Source organism: Cydia fagiglandana, chromosome Z, assembly GCF_963556715.1.
Source record: "Cydia fagiglandana chromosome Z, ilCydFagi1.1, whole genome shotgun sequence".
Taxonomy (NCBI): domain Eukaryota; kingdom Metazoa; phylum Arthropoda; class Insecta; order Lepidoptera; family Tortricidae; genus Cydia; species Cydia fagiglandana.
This window is the reverse complement of record NC_085959.1, coordinates 14,626,324-14,642,300: the sequence shown is the minus strand read 5'-3', so window position 1 is coordinate 14,642,300 and position 15,977 is coordinate 14,626,324. Positions and strand designations below refer to the sequence as shown.

The 15,977-nt window shown below is 36.8% G+C and overlaps 1 protein-coding gene across 1 annotated transcript in view; it reads right to left on the bottom strand.

Annotated features, from left to right (window-relative positions):
• Positions 1–3,976: 3,976 nt before the first annotated feature.
• The window catches only part of LOC134678918 (insulin-like growth factor-binding protein complex acid labile subunit), a 66,112-nt gene continuing 54,111 nt past the window's right edge, over positions 3,977–15,977 (bottom strand). Inside the window, exon 2 of the mRNA XM_063537667.1 lies at positions 3,977–6,166. Within this exon, the coding sequence (XP_063393737.1) occupies positions 4,444–6,166 (1,723 nt within the window). The 3' untranslated portion in view covers positions 3,977–4,443. The remainder of the gene's footprint in view (positions 6,167–15,977) is intronic.

Sequence of the window (15,977 nt, the reverse complement as noted above, 5' to 3'; positions counted from 1 at the left end):
CGTATCCCAGATATCCCAGAGACAGCTTAAATAAATAAATAAAAGAACACCTTTACTTTAGCAATTCACATCATAACAAAAATAATTAAATAATACTTTCAATTATACGCTAGCAAAAATTATCAAAGTGAAACAAATATTTAAATGTAGATTGAACCCTGGACAGTTTTGTTAGTAGTGTCCCAGACGTAAGATATTTAAGAACAATTCTCGTTCCGTTATATTCTGCCTAATTGCCTATATGCGATTTATCATTATGTGCGAATCTTTTTCGTGTTGAGTCTCTATTTATGTACCTATACATAATATAATTAGCTGTACAATGACGTTCCTTAATTGCTCAAGCTATATGTATATTGTTTATTTACCATTAATGTCATAAACAAACCGTTTCATAAAATGCTACTGGCGTTTATAGGCATATTGAAAATATTTAAAATACTACGGAATTTAGGGAACCAAGATTTTCTCCTGCCTCCGTTGTTTGATCGTGTTGTTTAATAGGTTACCAACTTTTTTTTACTATATTCATTAGAACTTCGTTCATACTCGTAAACATACTTAAAACCGAAATGTTATTATTAAATTAAGGATAGTTTACATTTATAATCTAACTTGCATTCAACCGCGAATAAACTTTTTGTTTAACTTAATGACGTTACAATTAAATTCATCATTTAAAAAGTGCAAATCAATCTTATTAGGAAACTCTTATTAAGAAACAACACAGGTAGAATTTAAATACTGTGAAGTACTAAATAAATATTTAAATCCCCTTATGTGCAAAGTAATCTAGTACTGTTTTTTTCTCAGTCTAACACTCTTAACAAAGTTATGCAAACTAAGCCAAAGGAAATAACCTCCATCTTTCCTAGATAAAGTTGGTCATTTTAGAATGATTAGGTTTATTTCTGGTTATTCTGATTCAATGTTCTACAGAACGAATTTGATGTAGTCGTGCATATATTTAGTATTGTCATCAGCTTGCATTTTCAAAATGGTTTCATGATTACGTAATGTAAATATAGCTTAAATTCGAATCAAAAATACCACCAATCATCCTAGGCTCACTCCTCAATATGTACTTAAATAGAATCATAATAATAATTAAAAATCGCCTCGTTACCCCCTGACTCTCATTACGGGAGGACTTTGATGGTACAGTCGCCATATAGTACAGCAGCGGTCGAGGTGCTCAAAAATATACACACGGTAACGCCTTGACAATAGAGGCCGTGTTTAGATATTTCTGAGCACCTTGGCCGCTCCGATATGTCTGTTGGTGACGTACTCGTACGAGAGGTTCAAAATAAATATTTAGAGAGAGCCAGTAACATCAAGAAACGAATCGCTGTTATTATTGTGTATTTGTAGTTATTGGGTACCAAGAGCTGCTGTATTTAATTACATTATTGCATGTTTGCTTTAATCGATCGCGGGACGGAAACTGAGAAGGAGGATTGTAGTTTATTGTTAGGACTATTTGTACTACTTACTTACTCTATTCTATGTAACTGATATTATACTGAAATTTTGAATATGATACTGCCTATGTTCGCCAGTTTTATAATAATTTACCTAATTTATTTGAGCGGTTGCTACTTAAAACGTTCTAATTATCTGCGCAGACTTCTGAGTATACCTTCCGGTTAGCCACTTGCTTCTAACTCTGATTCTTATGTGCTACCTTTTGATGAACTATTTGAAGCAATTAACCTAAAACGGTTGTGAAGAAAACTTTTATTTTCTAAAAGCAAACCCTTCAGACTCGCAAAAATGTATTTAAACGTAAAATATTATCAGTGTGTTGCCTGTTACTTTATAACTTCAACTCCGTTTTATCTCGCTTACTGGTTGAATTTTGCAAAGTCACTATTTCTCGCAGATTAATAAATCTTCAAAAAACAAGTAAGTATCTTTCGTATTCTCTGTTTGACTACTTATTCAGTATTTTAGCCACATGGTAGTATTTTCTAGTAATTGAAATCGAAACGAAAATACCACAAGTCGGCCTAATCAAATTTTGTTTTAAAACCTAACTAATAAGAGTAGTATTAGATGCACTGCCTGTAGGGAAGTAAATTGCTTATTGTCAAAAAACTAACTAAGTAATTGTACTTATCCCGCAATCATGTGTAGTCAATGATTCTGAGAGTACTAGATTAAAATACCAAAACATATAAATTTATTTAATTACCAACTGTGTGATATAATGTCAAGGGTTGATTCGAGCAGTGTATAATGAAGTCATCAAAATTTTGTGGCAATAAATATTCTATCGCAATCTTGCCACTCTTCATAGTTCTGGTAACTGGATTTATATAAAGATTTCGACGATATTTGATTTACAAAGTTTTTTTGCCATATGCGATCGATGTGGAATGTTGATAAGAATTTGAACTAAAGCAGTAAATTACGAGATCGTAATCTTTGACATCAAGTGAAGTTGAACGTGAACCAAATCGGACACAATAACGTCTTTTTAGTGAAAAAATAGTGGTTTTATATTAATTTTCCTATTACAAACAATAAAAAAACTTTCAAGTGCGACTGCAGGACTGCCAAGAAAAAAATAGTATTCGCTGAAATTATAACTGAAATAACTTCAACATAATAATATGTGACGTTCCACGGCAAAAGGTACCTTATGGCGGCTGGCGCTTACGTCGCATAGCACCGCAATAATATTGGAGCGGCGTTAATAATAGCGTAAGCGCCAACCGCCATAAGGTACCTTTTCCCGTGGGACGTCACATATATGCAAGATGTATCATTAATAAGCAATTTTTTTTATAACCGATCTACTATATATCACACATAACGAAAATTTCTCCAAATCTAAATATAGAAATTGCTACAGTGTGTCTGTTTTGCAACCAAAATTTCAACATCAATAGCATTTCTCTTTTTCCCAATTTTTTAATAAAATTTATTGCTTTAACACTACCGGGTGTGATATTTACGTTGAACGCTTTTATTTATTTCTAATTATTAGATTGGCACACTCATTGGTGTTTCATTACCTGCCTACTAATTGTCTATATAGGTACATAGTAAAAAAAAACAGCAGAAGAGTGTTTAGTAATGTTTCACAGAAAATATTTTTTTGTTAATAAAGAGTAGATATGTATTGTATCAAATCATATTTTATACACTTATGTACTGATTTGTGCGTAGCGTATAAAATAGCTTGTCACTGTAAAATAAAATACAGCTCAAATTGTTTTTAAAGCCCTAAAAAGACTTATAATTATAAAATAAGACCAAACTGATAGAAAACAAATATGCTCAATTCTGTTAGACTTAATAGGTTTATACCGGATGTGGCCTGTAACACAAGCAAATAATTAAAACCTATTGTTAAGATTGTACTCCTCAAACGGTTATACTTGTGTTCAATAACTTTAAAAAAATTTGAAGTCTTTAGACAGGCAACGCCCTGTACCTACATATATAATTACAGCTGATAAATGTAATCAAATATTTCCCACTCTAAAGTATTGTGTGTGTCTGGAGTTACTTTTAGTGTCTATAATCGGTTATTAAATCGGTTTACGAGAAAATCATGCTGCTTTATTATTTTATGATTGTTTGCGAATTAATGTGAATGAAACACCTCAAAATATGATTTTAAATAATCAAAATGTGATGATTTTAATCACATTTCGTATAATTCAGCTCCTGTTCCGTCCCACATTTAGGTATCATAGCTTAAAGATAGTTACTAACTTTATCTGACGTATTATGAATTGTTAACAAAATATGTACATACACTATATATCAATTCATATTACAGTTTTTGTATCAAAATTAGAGGAGTAGCTTTAATGCTGCAATGCTTTTAACGTTTTAAATATTTTTTGAGTAATCCTGTTTTTTACACACGTAATCCTAACATATCCTCACTTCGATAAAAAAAATTACACTGCTTGTAATTTAAGATATATGTAAAAGAAACAAAAGGTAAACGTTACGTTTTAACGTAAAGGTTGTAATTCTACGATAAAGTATTTACTTAGTCTATTAAATACTCAAACTCATTTTTAATATTTTTAATATAATTATCGTCCTGTTTCAGGAAATCTTTGATAAAATCGCTTATAAAATACTATATAGCAGTAGAAAAATATTTTTCGATATTTTTTATGTCGATGTCTAACTATAGTCACTATCAACAATGTCCAATCTAGAACCTATATACTTTTAGTGAAAGTCATAGAACGTTCATAATCTTTGGCTTTACACAAGATCATCTTGGTACTCATATCACATATCATTCGAAAGAGCGGGTTCTAGAAGTGGCGCTGGCGGAGGAGGGAAGAAGTGCAGCGGGTGAGAATCCAGCGCTGGTGTTGAGACTGAGGCCAGAGGCTCGCGGCAGGGTGGCAGCTGCAACAGGTGCGCGCGGGGCGGCCGCGTGGGCGCCGGCGTTGGAGCTCGCCGTTAGCTGCCCTTCGACACCAGGTGGTACGGCGCGTGGATCGTAGCCACGCTACCCAGCTCGGTCCGTCCCAACAGCTCTTCGGGGTGGTCGTGTTCGTGTTCACGCCGCTTCTCCTCGTTAGTGTAGTAATGAGCGGCGCGGCGCCGCGAGTAGCACAACGCTGCCGCTACAGCCGCTAAAACTGCGACACATAACAACATCAGCCCTGCTATGACACTCATCTGAGCTTCGTGCGTACTGGGACACGGATCCAACCGATCGAAACTCAAGCTCGCAAAACTCGTTCCCCGTAACCGCATCGGAGAATAGCACTTAAGATTTCTAATGGTAGAATTAAGAACTGTAGTAGACATATACACTAGCATGGTTCCAGCCGAACACTGATCACAATGCCATGAGTTTTTAGACAAATGAACTTGCGCTATGGCTTCCAGTCTTTGCAAGTCCTGTTCACTCAACGCTTGTATCTTATTGTGTGAAATGTCTAGTCTTTGTAAAAATTTGGTTTTTGCCAGAAGTTTAAACGGAAACTTGGTTATTTTATTCCAGGATATATCTAAGGCAATTAGATGCTCATTATACGTAAAAAAGTTGGGTGGTATAATTTCCAGGGAAAGGTTAGCAAGCCCAACACCATGAATTTCTGGTAGTATCTGAAGAGCTATCGCAATCTCGTTCAATGGCAGGTTATTTCCGCTGAAATTGATAGTCTTCAATGATTCAACAAGAGGCGCAAAAGTCTGCAGATGGAACCTGTCTATTTTATTGTGGCTGATGTCCAGGTGTAAAAGGGAGGTTAGGTTGGTAAGCGCAGCGGGCGCGAGCAGCGCCAGGCGGTTGCGGGCCAAGGACAGCACTTTCAACTCCCGGTTGCGCCCGAACATGTAGTCCACCACCACCGACAACTGGTTTCCGTCCAGTCTCAGCTTTTTTAATTTCTTAAGACTTATAAATTCGTCGGAAGTGAGATATTTGAATTGGTTTTCTCCTAAATCTAACTCTTCTAAATGAGGAATCAAATGATAAATCTGTGTATTCACTCTTCTTAAAAGACATTTTCTGCACTTGAATATTCTTAAGTGTTGTATGTCTTTGAACACTTCGGGGTTCAAATCGGCTAAAGGATTGTAACTCAAGTCCAGTTGATATAGTTTAGCTAGCATTCGAAAAAGTCTAGGCACTAGAGAGGAAATTTGATTGTTTGCCAGAATTAATATTCTCAAAGATGTGAGGTGTCTGAAAGTCTCGCTCGGCATTGTCGCTATACGGTTGTGGTCGAGATGTAGTTCGGTAAGATTAATGAGTCCCCGGAAATTATCGGTCCCTATTGCGGTTAAATTGTTATACGTCAAGTTGATAAGTTGTAGATTTTGTAGCCCCCAGAAGGAGTATTGGCCAATCGAGGGTACGTTTGAATTGACGATGTGGAGTTGCCGGAGATTGGCGAACGGTGTTGGTTGTGTGAAGATGGGCCCGATGGTGAGGAAGTTGGGTCTTTCCTGCGGTGCCGAAATGACCAGAATCTGCGCGTTGCGGTCCAGGTAGTCGACGGGCACAGCGCGCATGCCGCCGCGCGTGCAGCTGACGCGCAACTCGTGCCCCTCGTCTGCGTCGTAGTGCGAGTGACACCGGCACTCCTCCGGACAGATACTCTCAGCGCCAGAGCTGCTATCTACCACCATTACAATCACCCACACCATCATCCAAAGATGTCTCCATCTCCTGTAACAAAAAAATAATTTATTACTTTGTGCTCGATTAATTCAGTGACACATTAAAAATATTGGTCCTGTTAAAACTCATAAGTATGTTGAAAAACAAATATATGAAGGGCTGAATTAATTTTATCCTATCAATCATAGGGCAAAACAGAGAAAATGGGGCAAAAAGTGGAGTAATTATTATTTTTATACACGGTATTTAAGGGACAGAATGATTTAAGGACATAGCATTATCAACCACATGCAGAAGAATATAAAAGATGAATTAAATTGCTCATTGTAAGTATACAGAGCGGTAGAGATTTTTTACAATACCGGTAAAATATTAGGTGCCTATGCGGTAACAGCACCTAATTGCCGCTAAAATATCTGCTAAACTGAGCCAAATAAATCAACAGAAAAAACGCGCGAAAGTGTAAAAACTTGCTTTAACTCTGTGAGCTACTAACGAGATTAGAGCCTAGTGAAATATGCGGCCCGCTTTGTCCGCGGAATCCAAAACCCCTGAAAAATAACGCGCAGATAACAAAAGCCTTCTGACACGACGACTGAGCGTCATCCATTTTGTGAAATTCCAAAATATTCATTCGCACCTTAATGGAAAGCCTTCTTGTTTAGTTTTGTCACGTCTATATAGGTATTGTAGCGGTGCTGTCTGCGTTATGAAAAATATTTCTAGCAAATCCCTTTTTTGTATAAAACTTGGGTGTTACAAAATTAAAATTTTATAAAAGATTTTTGCAGTCTGTGGTTATAATTATAATGTCGTGAACTCATGATAGCGTATGACAGTCTAATTCTTGACACGTACATACCTACTTCATACATCTGTACCGTTACCTGCATGTTATGAATGACAAGTTATCAACATGTAGAAATACATATTGACAGTCATCAATAAAAACGTTAGATACCTAGGTACTGAATAAAAATACAGGTAGAATATTATTACTAATATTTTTACGTAGTGTGATGTGATCCGCTGTTCTAATAGAACATTAATAAAAATACTCAAATATACCTACTCCTCGTGAGATATATGTATCTAATAACTAGTTTACTATTACAACTACACAGTGCGAAAATTTGGGCTGTGTAACTTCATAGATTTCAATATAAATATTCGCAACGTAGCTTCAATGCATACCTTAGTTTTACTTCAATTATACTGCATTATTAAGATTATACCTAAATTAAAGAAAGAAGAATCACCAAAGAATGCTTTAGGAGGTATATAAAAAATGAATGCTTCGTGCCAAAACACATTCTTCTCTCAGAATTCGCTTAATTGAATGCTGTTTAGAGGATATTTTATGAACTGTATACGTTCTGTACGTTACACATGACTGGTATTGTGTACATATTCGTTTGTTACTATTTACCTCTGCTACTTTTAGCCCCTTGCTCCTCTAATATAAATGCCACCTGCTGGCAAATATATCAACTAGACATCCCACCGGCTGAAACTTTGCCCACCTAAAGATATTAGTTCAACTAGGCACTTTAAACATTATCTTTTAAACTTTAATTTTCCGTTCCATGACAAAATATAATGTCTGTACAGTTAGCATCAATATGTAGCGGCAGAAACAACGCACAAGAAACATCTGCCACTCTAAAATACTTTCCCAACTAGCGATACATCTCTGCAGTTCGCATTCAAAAGTACCTCTTACAATCTAACCCCCTCATAAACATTACTAAAGTTAACAAGCCGATAATAATCGTTTGTCCCTTTCCATCATACCAATACGTCGGAAAGGGACAAACGATTATTATCGGCTTGTCAACTTTAGTAAACGTTTATGAATAAGGCCGTAATTGTTCTAAATATAGAGACTACCTATCTCTTTGTGTATACTGTTAGATAAAGGTATAGGCTGAACCGCTACTTTTGTGTCTGACTGTACCAGTGGCGTTTATTAATAAGTAAATTTACTCGTGTAAGATATCACATGATAAAAGTACAAAGACACAAAAAAATGTGCTGTAATTAAGGTCTCTATGGAATCTTAACTAGAACTATTAAGAATAAACGGCTACCAGTTAAAATCCCGCCCGACCAATTTTACTTTCTTATCTAAGGCACTGGTCCCACCGCGTATATTTATAGTTACTCGCCCAGCGGTGAGCTATAAATATCGCCGTGTCTCTTTTATTTACACGGGAGTGCTTATCTTTTGTTCGTGTTTATAGCCGATAGCTCATAGCTTACTAGCTCGCGGTAGGACCAGTACCTTAGCTGGGATGAGGCTACCTAGCTCGTAACAATCTACACGCAAAGCTCCAGGGTACCTCGGATCCGTTGTAAACCTCTTAAACTCTGCCGTTCGCATCTGAATAAACGGCTTTGCTTTCATTTATAAATTAAAAGCACCGTTTAAATAGACAACAAGGCCAATCTCCAGAGCTCACAAATAAATACCTCTTGGTTGCGAAAGGCGTTGTGGCTCTGGCGATACAAACCATGAATTGCTTTACATGTAACTGACGGCTCGATTCGGGAAATGCGATACGATACAGTAAAGATCTGTGACGTCCCACGGGAAAAGGTACCTTATGGCGGCTGGCGCTTACGTCGCATAGCACCGCAATAATATTGGAGCGGCGTTAATAATAGCGTAAGCGCCAACCGCCATAAGGTACCTTTTCCCGTGGGACGTCACATATCTTTACTATATCGTATCTAGTTAATCTCTAATTCATTTCCCGAATCGCGCCGTGAGAAATCACCTATGCCTATAAATATTCACTTTCGCGGCTAAGGGGTTGTACACAAATCACGCGAGGTGTTTTCGGCTACTTTTTGACCCCCCCTCCCCCTTGGTGATATTTGGTGAAGTTTTTGGCTACCCCCCCTCCCCCCACACAACCTCACGTGTATTTTTTGTTTTTTTTCTTTCGTCCTAATTTTAAGATAAACAGTACCTATAGTATATGCAATATCTTGTTTATTTTTCAATTTTCGTTAAATAGACTCGCTATTTTGAAGTGCAGAGTGAAGATTTATGTTTAACGAAACCGAGAAAGAGTATCTACTAATGTGGTAGGTTTTTTTTTCTTAGTTTCGTTCACTGTAGAAAAATACACGTGAGGTTTCCTTATACCCCCCCTCCCCCAACGTGATCTATCGTGATTTTTTTCGTGACCCCCCTCCCCCTATAGAACCTCGCGTGATTTGTGCACAACCCCTAAGCTACACAGGCCGCCTAGCCAAGGTTACAATCGCTATCGCTTCGACAACGAAAAGCATTATGTATCTCTATCACTCTTCCATATGAGTGTGACAGTGACAGTTGCGTTTCGATCGCTACGGAGCGATAGCGATTAGCATCTTGGCTACGCGGCCTGGTACGCCATGGTTCTATGTTTAGGTATTGTATAGTATACCACAAACTAGCAATGATCCGATAAAATACACGTGTAACGTTGGTAATTACTACAAACATTCCTAAGCATAAGCCCGACGTCTGTATAAAGCAGGCTGTTTTAATCATTGTTTTAACTTAGCGTCGTCTGAATGCTAATTAAATTCCATCAAAACTACCTACCGAAGCTCTGTCATTGGCATTGACATTAAAGTAAAATTGATTGTGACTTTTGTCACTGTCAGTATCGTAAAAGTAAAAAACTTTGCCGTTTAACTTAACTTTGCCCACCGTGTCACAGTGCTTAAAGTTCAGTAAAAGAAATAACTTAAAAGTAGTGACAGATACAGTTTCTGAAGAAAGTGAAGATTCATATCAGAATTGGCATTCCTGAAAAATATTTCTACATACATACATATAATCACGCCTATTTCCAGGAGGGGTAGGGAGAGACCACGGATTTCCACTTGCTACGATCCCGACATACCTCAAACATTTCTGATTAGTCATTTATTAATGTGTAGGTTAGTTTTATAATACCTAATTCAGATATTAATTAAAATTGAATGTTTAATACCAAAAGCCTTCCTATTATTGTACAACTTGATGCCTCTTGTTTGCAATTCCATACAAAGGTAGTCCCCATTTTCCTCTCAGGATATTGACATGATACAAAATAAGTATTTTTACACATTCGACGTGTGCTAACTACAGCGATGGTCCTTCGTTATTTCTTTTTTATTTATTTTTTTCACACTTAATTCTTACAATAAAAAATTCGAACGAAGGGCCATAGCTATGGTCAATATACATTAAATTGTATAAAAATATGTTCCATAACGTCAACATGCACAGAGGAAAATGAGGCATCGTTTGTATGTAGAAGCGGTTCTCCAATATCCTCTTAAATGTTTTGCAATCAGAGTTTGCAAGTGAGGCTGCCTAGCATGACGTCTTTTTAACATCCTGTTTAAGTCAGTTTTATCGAATTTATAACGTTTTACTTTGTGAACGTGAAAGTTACATGTTTGTTCCTCCTTAACTCAAAAAATGGCTGAACTGATATCGCTGAAAATTAGCGCACACGTTTATTATATCACCTAGACATGGGATATTGGTTCGAAATTCGTCCCCTAAAGGGATTCAATTCAGTATCTACGGACAAACTCGCTCACATAGGTTAGTTATAAATACATTAAAGATATGTTTAGGTACGCTATGGCACCTTACTAATGTAAACTTATCTTTGACGTCGACTGTCCAACGCATTGGAATGAATACGTTAATCAAGTGGTCATGCAATTTTGCAGCTGGGTGTAAATATAACTACGTTTCGTGCAGACATGGTATCTCACCGCCGATTTCTGGCTTGGCCGTGTTAATTGTATGTAAATGTATGTAAGAGGGTTAGCCGCTCAATTAATATAATTTGATATGATTATAATCACTGATTATCATAGTACTTACTCATGTAAATTATTCATCCATACATTATGTCTCAACTATATTGTAGTATAAATATACATATATGTACCTATAAATACAAATAACTGCATTGTCGTCTGTTCATTCGTTTGTTGTTCAGAATAGATGTCACATTTATATTAAGAGCCATTAAAAATAAATGTTATTTTGGATAGAATGTTTCACCCAAGTAGCTGAGCTGTCCAAGCTGGCGGCCTAGCCAAGGTGACAATCGCTATCGCTACGACAACGAAACGCTTTGTGTCTCTCGTCTCTCTATCACTCTTCCATAATAGTGTGATAGTGACAGTTGTGTTCCGTTCGCTACGGAGCGATAGCGATTGGCATGTTGGCTACGCGGCCTGATCTGCTTGCATTGCATAGAGATATTACGAAAATGTTCATAATCGTTATTTGACATGTACCTATATGTATGTAAAATTTTAGTCTCAATTCAGCCTCATTAAATTTAGACTTGCCATTGATGATGAAAATAATCGTTTTCTCAGTAAATAAAAGAGAAGCGAAAGTTAGGTGGGTAGCGATAACCTGTCGAAGATACTCGTAGGTACGTACCAACAGCAGCTTTAATAAATATAAGGCAGGTTGCCAAAGCAATAAATAATAACCGTCGCAGTATCTTGTCGCCTCAAGTTACGGCTGAACTTTGCCGGGTTCGGCATTGGGGTTCAACAACTGGGCGAGTTTACACTTCACGGGATGCACACGGAACTTGATCGATTTCTCTTAGACGACTTCGCTTAAATGCTTATAAACAGATTATACTCCTAAGCCTTTGTACTGGTAATGCTGCACTTAACGTAATATTCGATAATCATTTTACCTAGCATTTAGATGTTGCAAAGTGTTACCAATATAACAACGAGGACCAATTGACTCATACAAATGATACAAAATATTAATAAAAAAACTTTAAGTTCTCGCATTTTGTACACCTAATTAATTACACAAATGAGTCTACAGCGACATAATTTCATTTGATTTAACCTTACATTCCGACGTTTCAGCTGAATTTCACCAGCTGTGGTCACGGAATCAAAACAATGAAATTATGTCGCGGTAGATCCGTTAGTGTAATTAAATATGTTACCAATTTTCATGCGTTTGTAATTTTTGTATCTAGAAACATTTTGCAATTTACAAAGTTGAATAGTAATGCCCCAAACTTTTATGTGGGCAAAGTTGGGCATTGTTGCAACTAAGGAAGTCATGATGAATTTCAATTTCTAATAAGTACGAGTGAACCACTTTGCTGAGTAAAGGTTACCTCTTCTTCGGTAAACTTCTTGAAAAAGTTATACAAGGTGGTTCTTCTCGGTTCATTTTCAAAATATATATACTTACATTTATTATATAGGTAATCCTTTCAATCCAGGCGTAAGGAGGGAAATCCTTTTAAAGATTTTAAAATGTTTGTACTTAATTTGTACGAATTATCATCAACAAACGTCAAACTAAGCTTTTGCATTTAAGTAATTTGTTTGATAAAATAGAACTTAATGTAGTCCAGCGCGCAACTCCTCCACACCACGACACGTGCCTACCTTTATTTTCGGCCATCAGTTTCCTTTGCTATGGTAGCAAAGCATTATCCTGTTAATACTAGTTATTTTGGACGGTATTACGTTTTATATGTAATGTAATGGTTAATATCATGATAGGCTAGTCAAAGTTTTGTTCTACACTATATATATGTACTTAGGTAAACAGGAAATAAAGTTCCCTTTACTTCCCTAAGAGGTACCTACTTACCGACACTAAGACCGCTTGGACCTCACCACATACATACATAGGGTGAAAAAATTCTTAATACATTGCACATTAGCAAAGAAAACATCGAAACAAGCAGTTGCGGGTGTCTATGGGCGGTGGTAATCGTTTTCGCTAATTGCGATTCGTCTGTGCCTTTTTGCCTCTATCATAAAAAAATACCCAACTCCTTTGTACATTTTACAATCCCTAAGAACTCGTAGAATAATCGGTATTCATTTAAAAGCTACTTAAACGGAGAATAATGAGATTATAGTTCATCGACTGGCAAAGGGTGCAGGAGATGGAACCCGTAAGTACCCGCATATGTACGGCACGTGATGCTAGGTTAAACTACGTGAATGTGAGGAGCTTTTCTCCTTTATCGACAGATAAAAACTGAGGTACCTGCAGTAAACATATCCATGTACATACATGCACTACCTACATGTATTCTATGTACCTATATAAGTACGCTAGTGAACAATTATACACTTAACTAAATGTATATTTAGGTATAAATACCTACCTCCTAGTAGTACTTTTAAAGAGTATTTTTGAGCATCCAACATAATACAATAATGGTTTGATGAAGATTTTTTACATCTTTCGCATCAAAAGAGCCTAATAAACCTGTTATAACGCGAGGTCATCGATCCATTCCTAGTATTTCTAAATCAAAAAGATAAAACGTAGCCCCTATAGAATCACTTTTGTCGGGCCATCGGTCGGCCGGTCTATATATCCGTCTGTCAAGACCCTTTTCTCGGCAACGGGCAAAGGTGTCAAGCTGAAATCAAATCCTAAGGCTACAACAATCCTTAAGGAATAAAACTGGCCAAGTGCGAGTCGGACTCGCGCACGAACGTTTACGTACGTCGTACCATTACGTAAGAACTATTATATAATCTGTGCCATTACGCAAAAACGGCAAAAAATATATATTCTGTTTTTAGTATTTCTTGTTACAGCGGCAACAGAAATACATTATCAGTAAAAATTTCATGAGTTTTCGTTCATGAGTTACAGCCTGGTGACAGACAGACAGACGGACGGACAGACAGACATACGGACAGGAGTCTTAGTAATAGAGTCCCGTTTTAACCCTTTGGGCACGGAACCCTAAAAAAACAAGTAAAAGAAAGATGAATTTCCTACAGTACCTACCTACCTATTGCAGGTAGTTAGGTAGACAGACCGACAGGTACCTACTCTTAATAGATTTCCGTTTACAGTCGGTTAATGTACTTAACCTAAAATTTAGCAGACCATAAAGTGGTGAATTATCTATGCGTCGCAGCGCTGCGTTTAATGTTGCCGTAACCTTTTACCTTAGAATTTTCGTACGTCTGGGCGCCTTCATCGCATCACACTTTTCTTAGGTACCGTGGGATTATGCGATGTTTATGCCATTATTGTTTCCACCTAGTCGCGATTCTACACAATATGAATTCCACGCAGCTGAAGTTTATCACGAGCGTTATTCTTCACAGTCATTATTTCAGCACAATCTTGACTCTACCTAGTAGCGATTCTACACAATATTTATTCTACACATCTGCAGTTTATCACATGCGTTATTCTTCACACAAATATATTACTATACAATCGTCGCAACTCTTATTAATGTGGTTCTACACAACTCCATTTATTTTTTGCATTTGCTGGGTGAGAAGTATTAGAAGGAGGCAATACTGACAATATTACCTATCCACGGATATCAGTAAAAAGCAGATCAGCTCCACTAAGTTGAACGTTTTTATACTTTCGATCTATTCTCACTAACGTACTTATAAGTAAGTAAGAAAGAGATAGACACTATGCTGTCGCACAGGTCTTCACCTGTAATCGTCCCAGTTATTCACGATTCCCAGTTATTAAATGACAGTTTTGTTTTTATTTTTTACAAAAATGTATATAACAGTTTTTGCTTCTAATAACCTCAGGAATGTGCTGTTAAAATTATTCGGTTTCCTCCTGATACACCGTGTATAACTTTAGCCACGATCCCCCAGGGTAACCTTTCTTAAAAAAAATTCGCTACGTTTTCGTGAATAATGGGACGATTACAGGTGAAGACCTGTGCGACAGCATAGTGGCTATCTCTTTCTTACTTACTTATAAGTACGTTAGTGAGAATAGATCGAAAGTATAAAAACGTTCAACTTAGTAGAGCTGATCTGCTTTTTACTGATATCCGTGGATAGGTAATATTGTCCGTATTGCCTCCATCTAATACTTCTCACCCAGCAAATGCAAAAAATAAATGGAGTTGTGTAGAACCACATTAATAAGAGTTGCGACGATTGTATAGTAATATATTTGTGTGAAGAATAACGCATGTGATAAACTGCAGATGTGTGGAATAAATATTGTGTAGAATCGCTACTAGGTAGAGTCAAGATTGTGCTGAAATAATGACTGTGAAGAATAACGCATGTGATAAACTTCAGCTGCGTGGAATTCATATTGTGTAGAATCGCGACTGTGTGGAAACAATAATGGCATAAACATCGCATAATCCGTACCGTGGGATTTATAGTTCGTATTTAGTCTTTAATAATCTGGGAGACCGAGCTTTGCTCGGAAAACAGATAAAAACTTTAAATTGCGCGTTTTCCCAGAGATAAGACTTAGCTGGCTCGATTTTTTGCCTCCGAAAACCCCCATATAGCAAATTTCATCGAAATCCTTAGAACCATTTTCGAGATCCCCGAAATATATATATATATATATATAAATTAACAACAATTAATAGTTTAAAGGTATTAGATTAAATACATTCTACAATCAATGAATCTTTGTAGGTGCGAGCCGGGGTTCGAACCTGCGACCTTCGGTTTGAAAGTCGCTCGCCTTACAACAAGACAATTAACAGAAAATCATTATTTTTTTATTGTGTCCAGCTTTTTAATGTTTAACCGTCATCTAGTATCGTACAACTTCAGTCGTAATTCAGTTGCCAAATATATAAAAAAAAAACTATTGTAAAATTGATTCATATTCATTCCAGCTCTCATGACCGGACTGAACTAAAGGAACTAAAAGACCGTTCGTTTGAACGATTGACCGAGAATGGAGCACTCTCTGTAGTGACCGAGCAAGCTCGAGCCTATTTGTAAGAGATATGGAGCTAAAATCTGACCACGGTAAACGATATACTCTGTGGGGCACTATCACCCTTTGCCCCTTAAAATTCAAAAAGCTGTT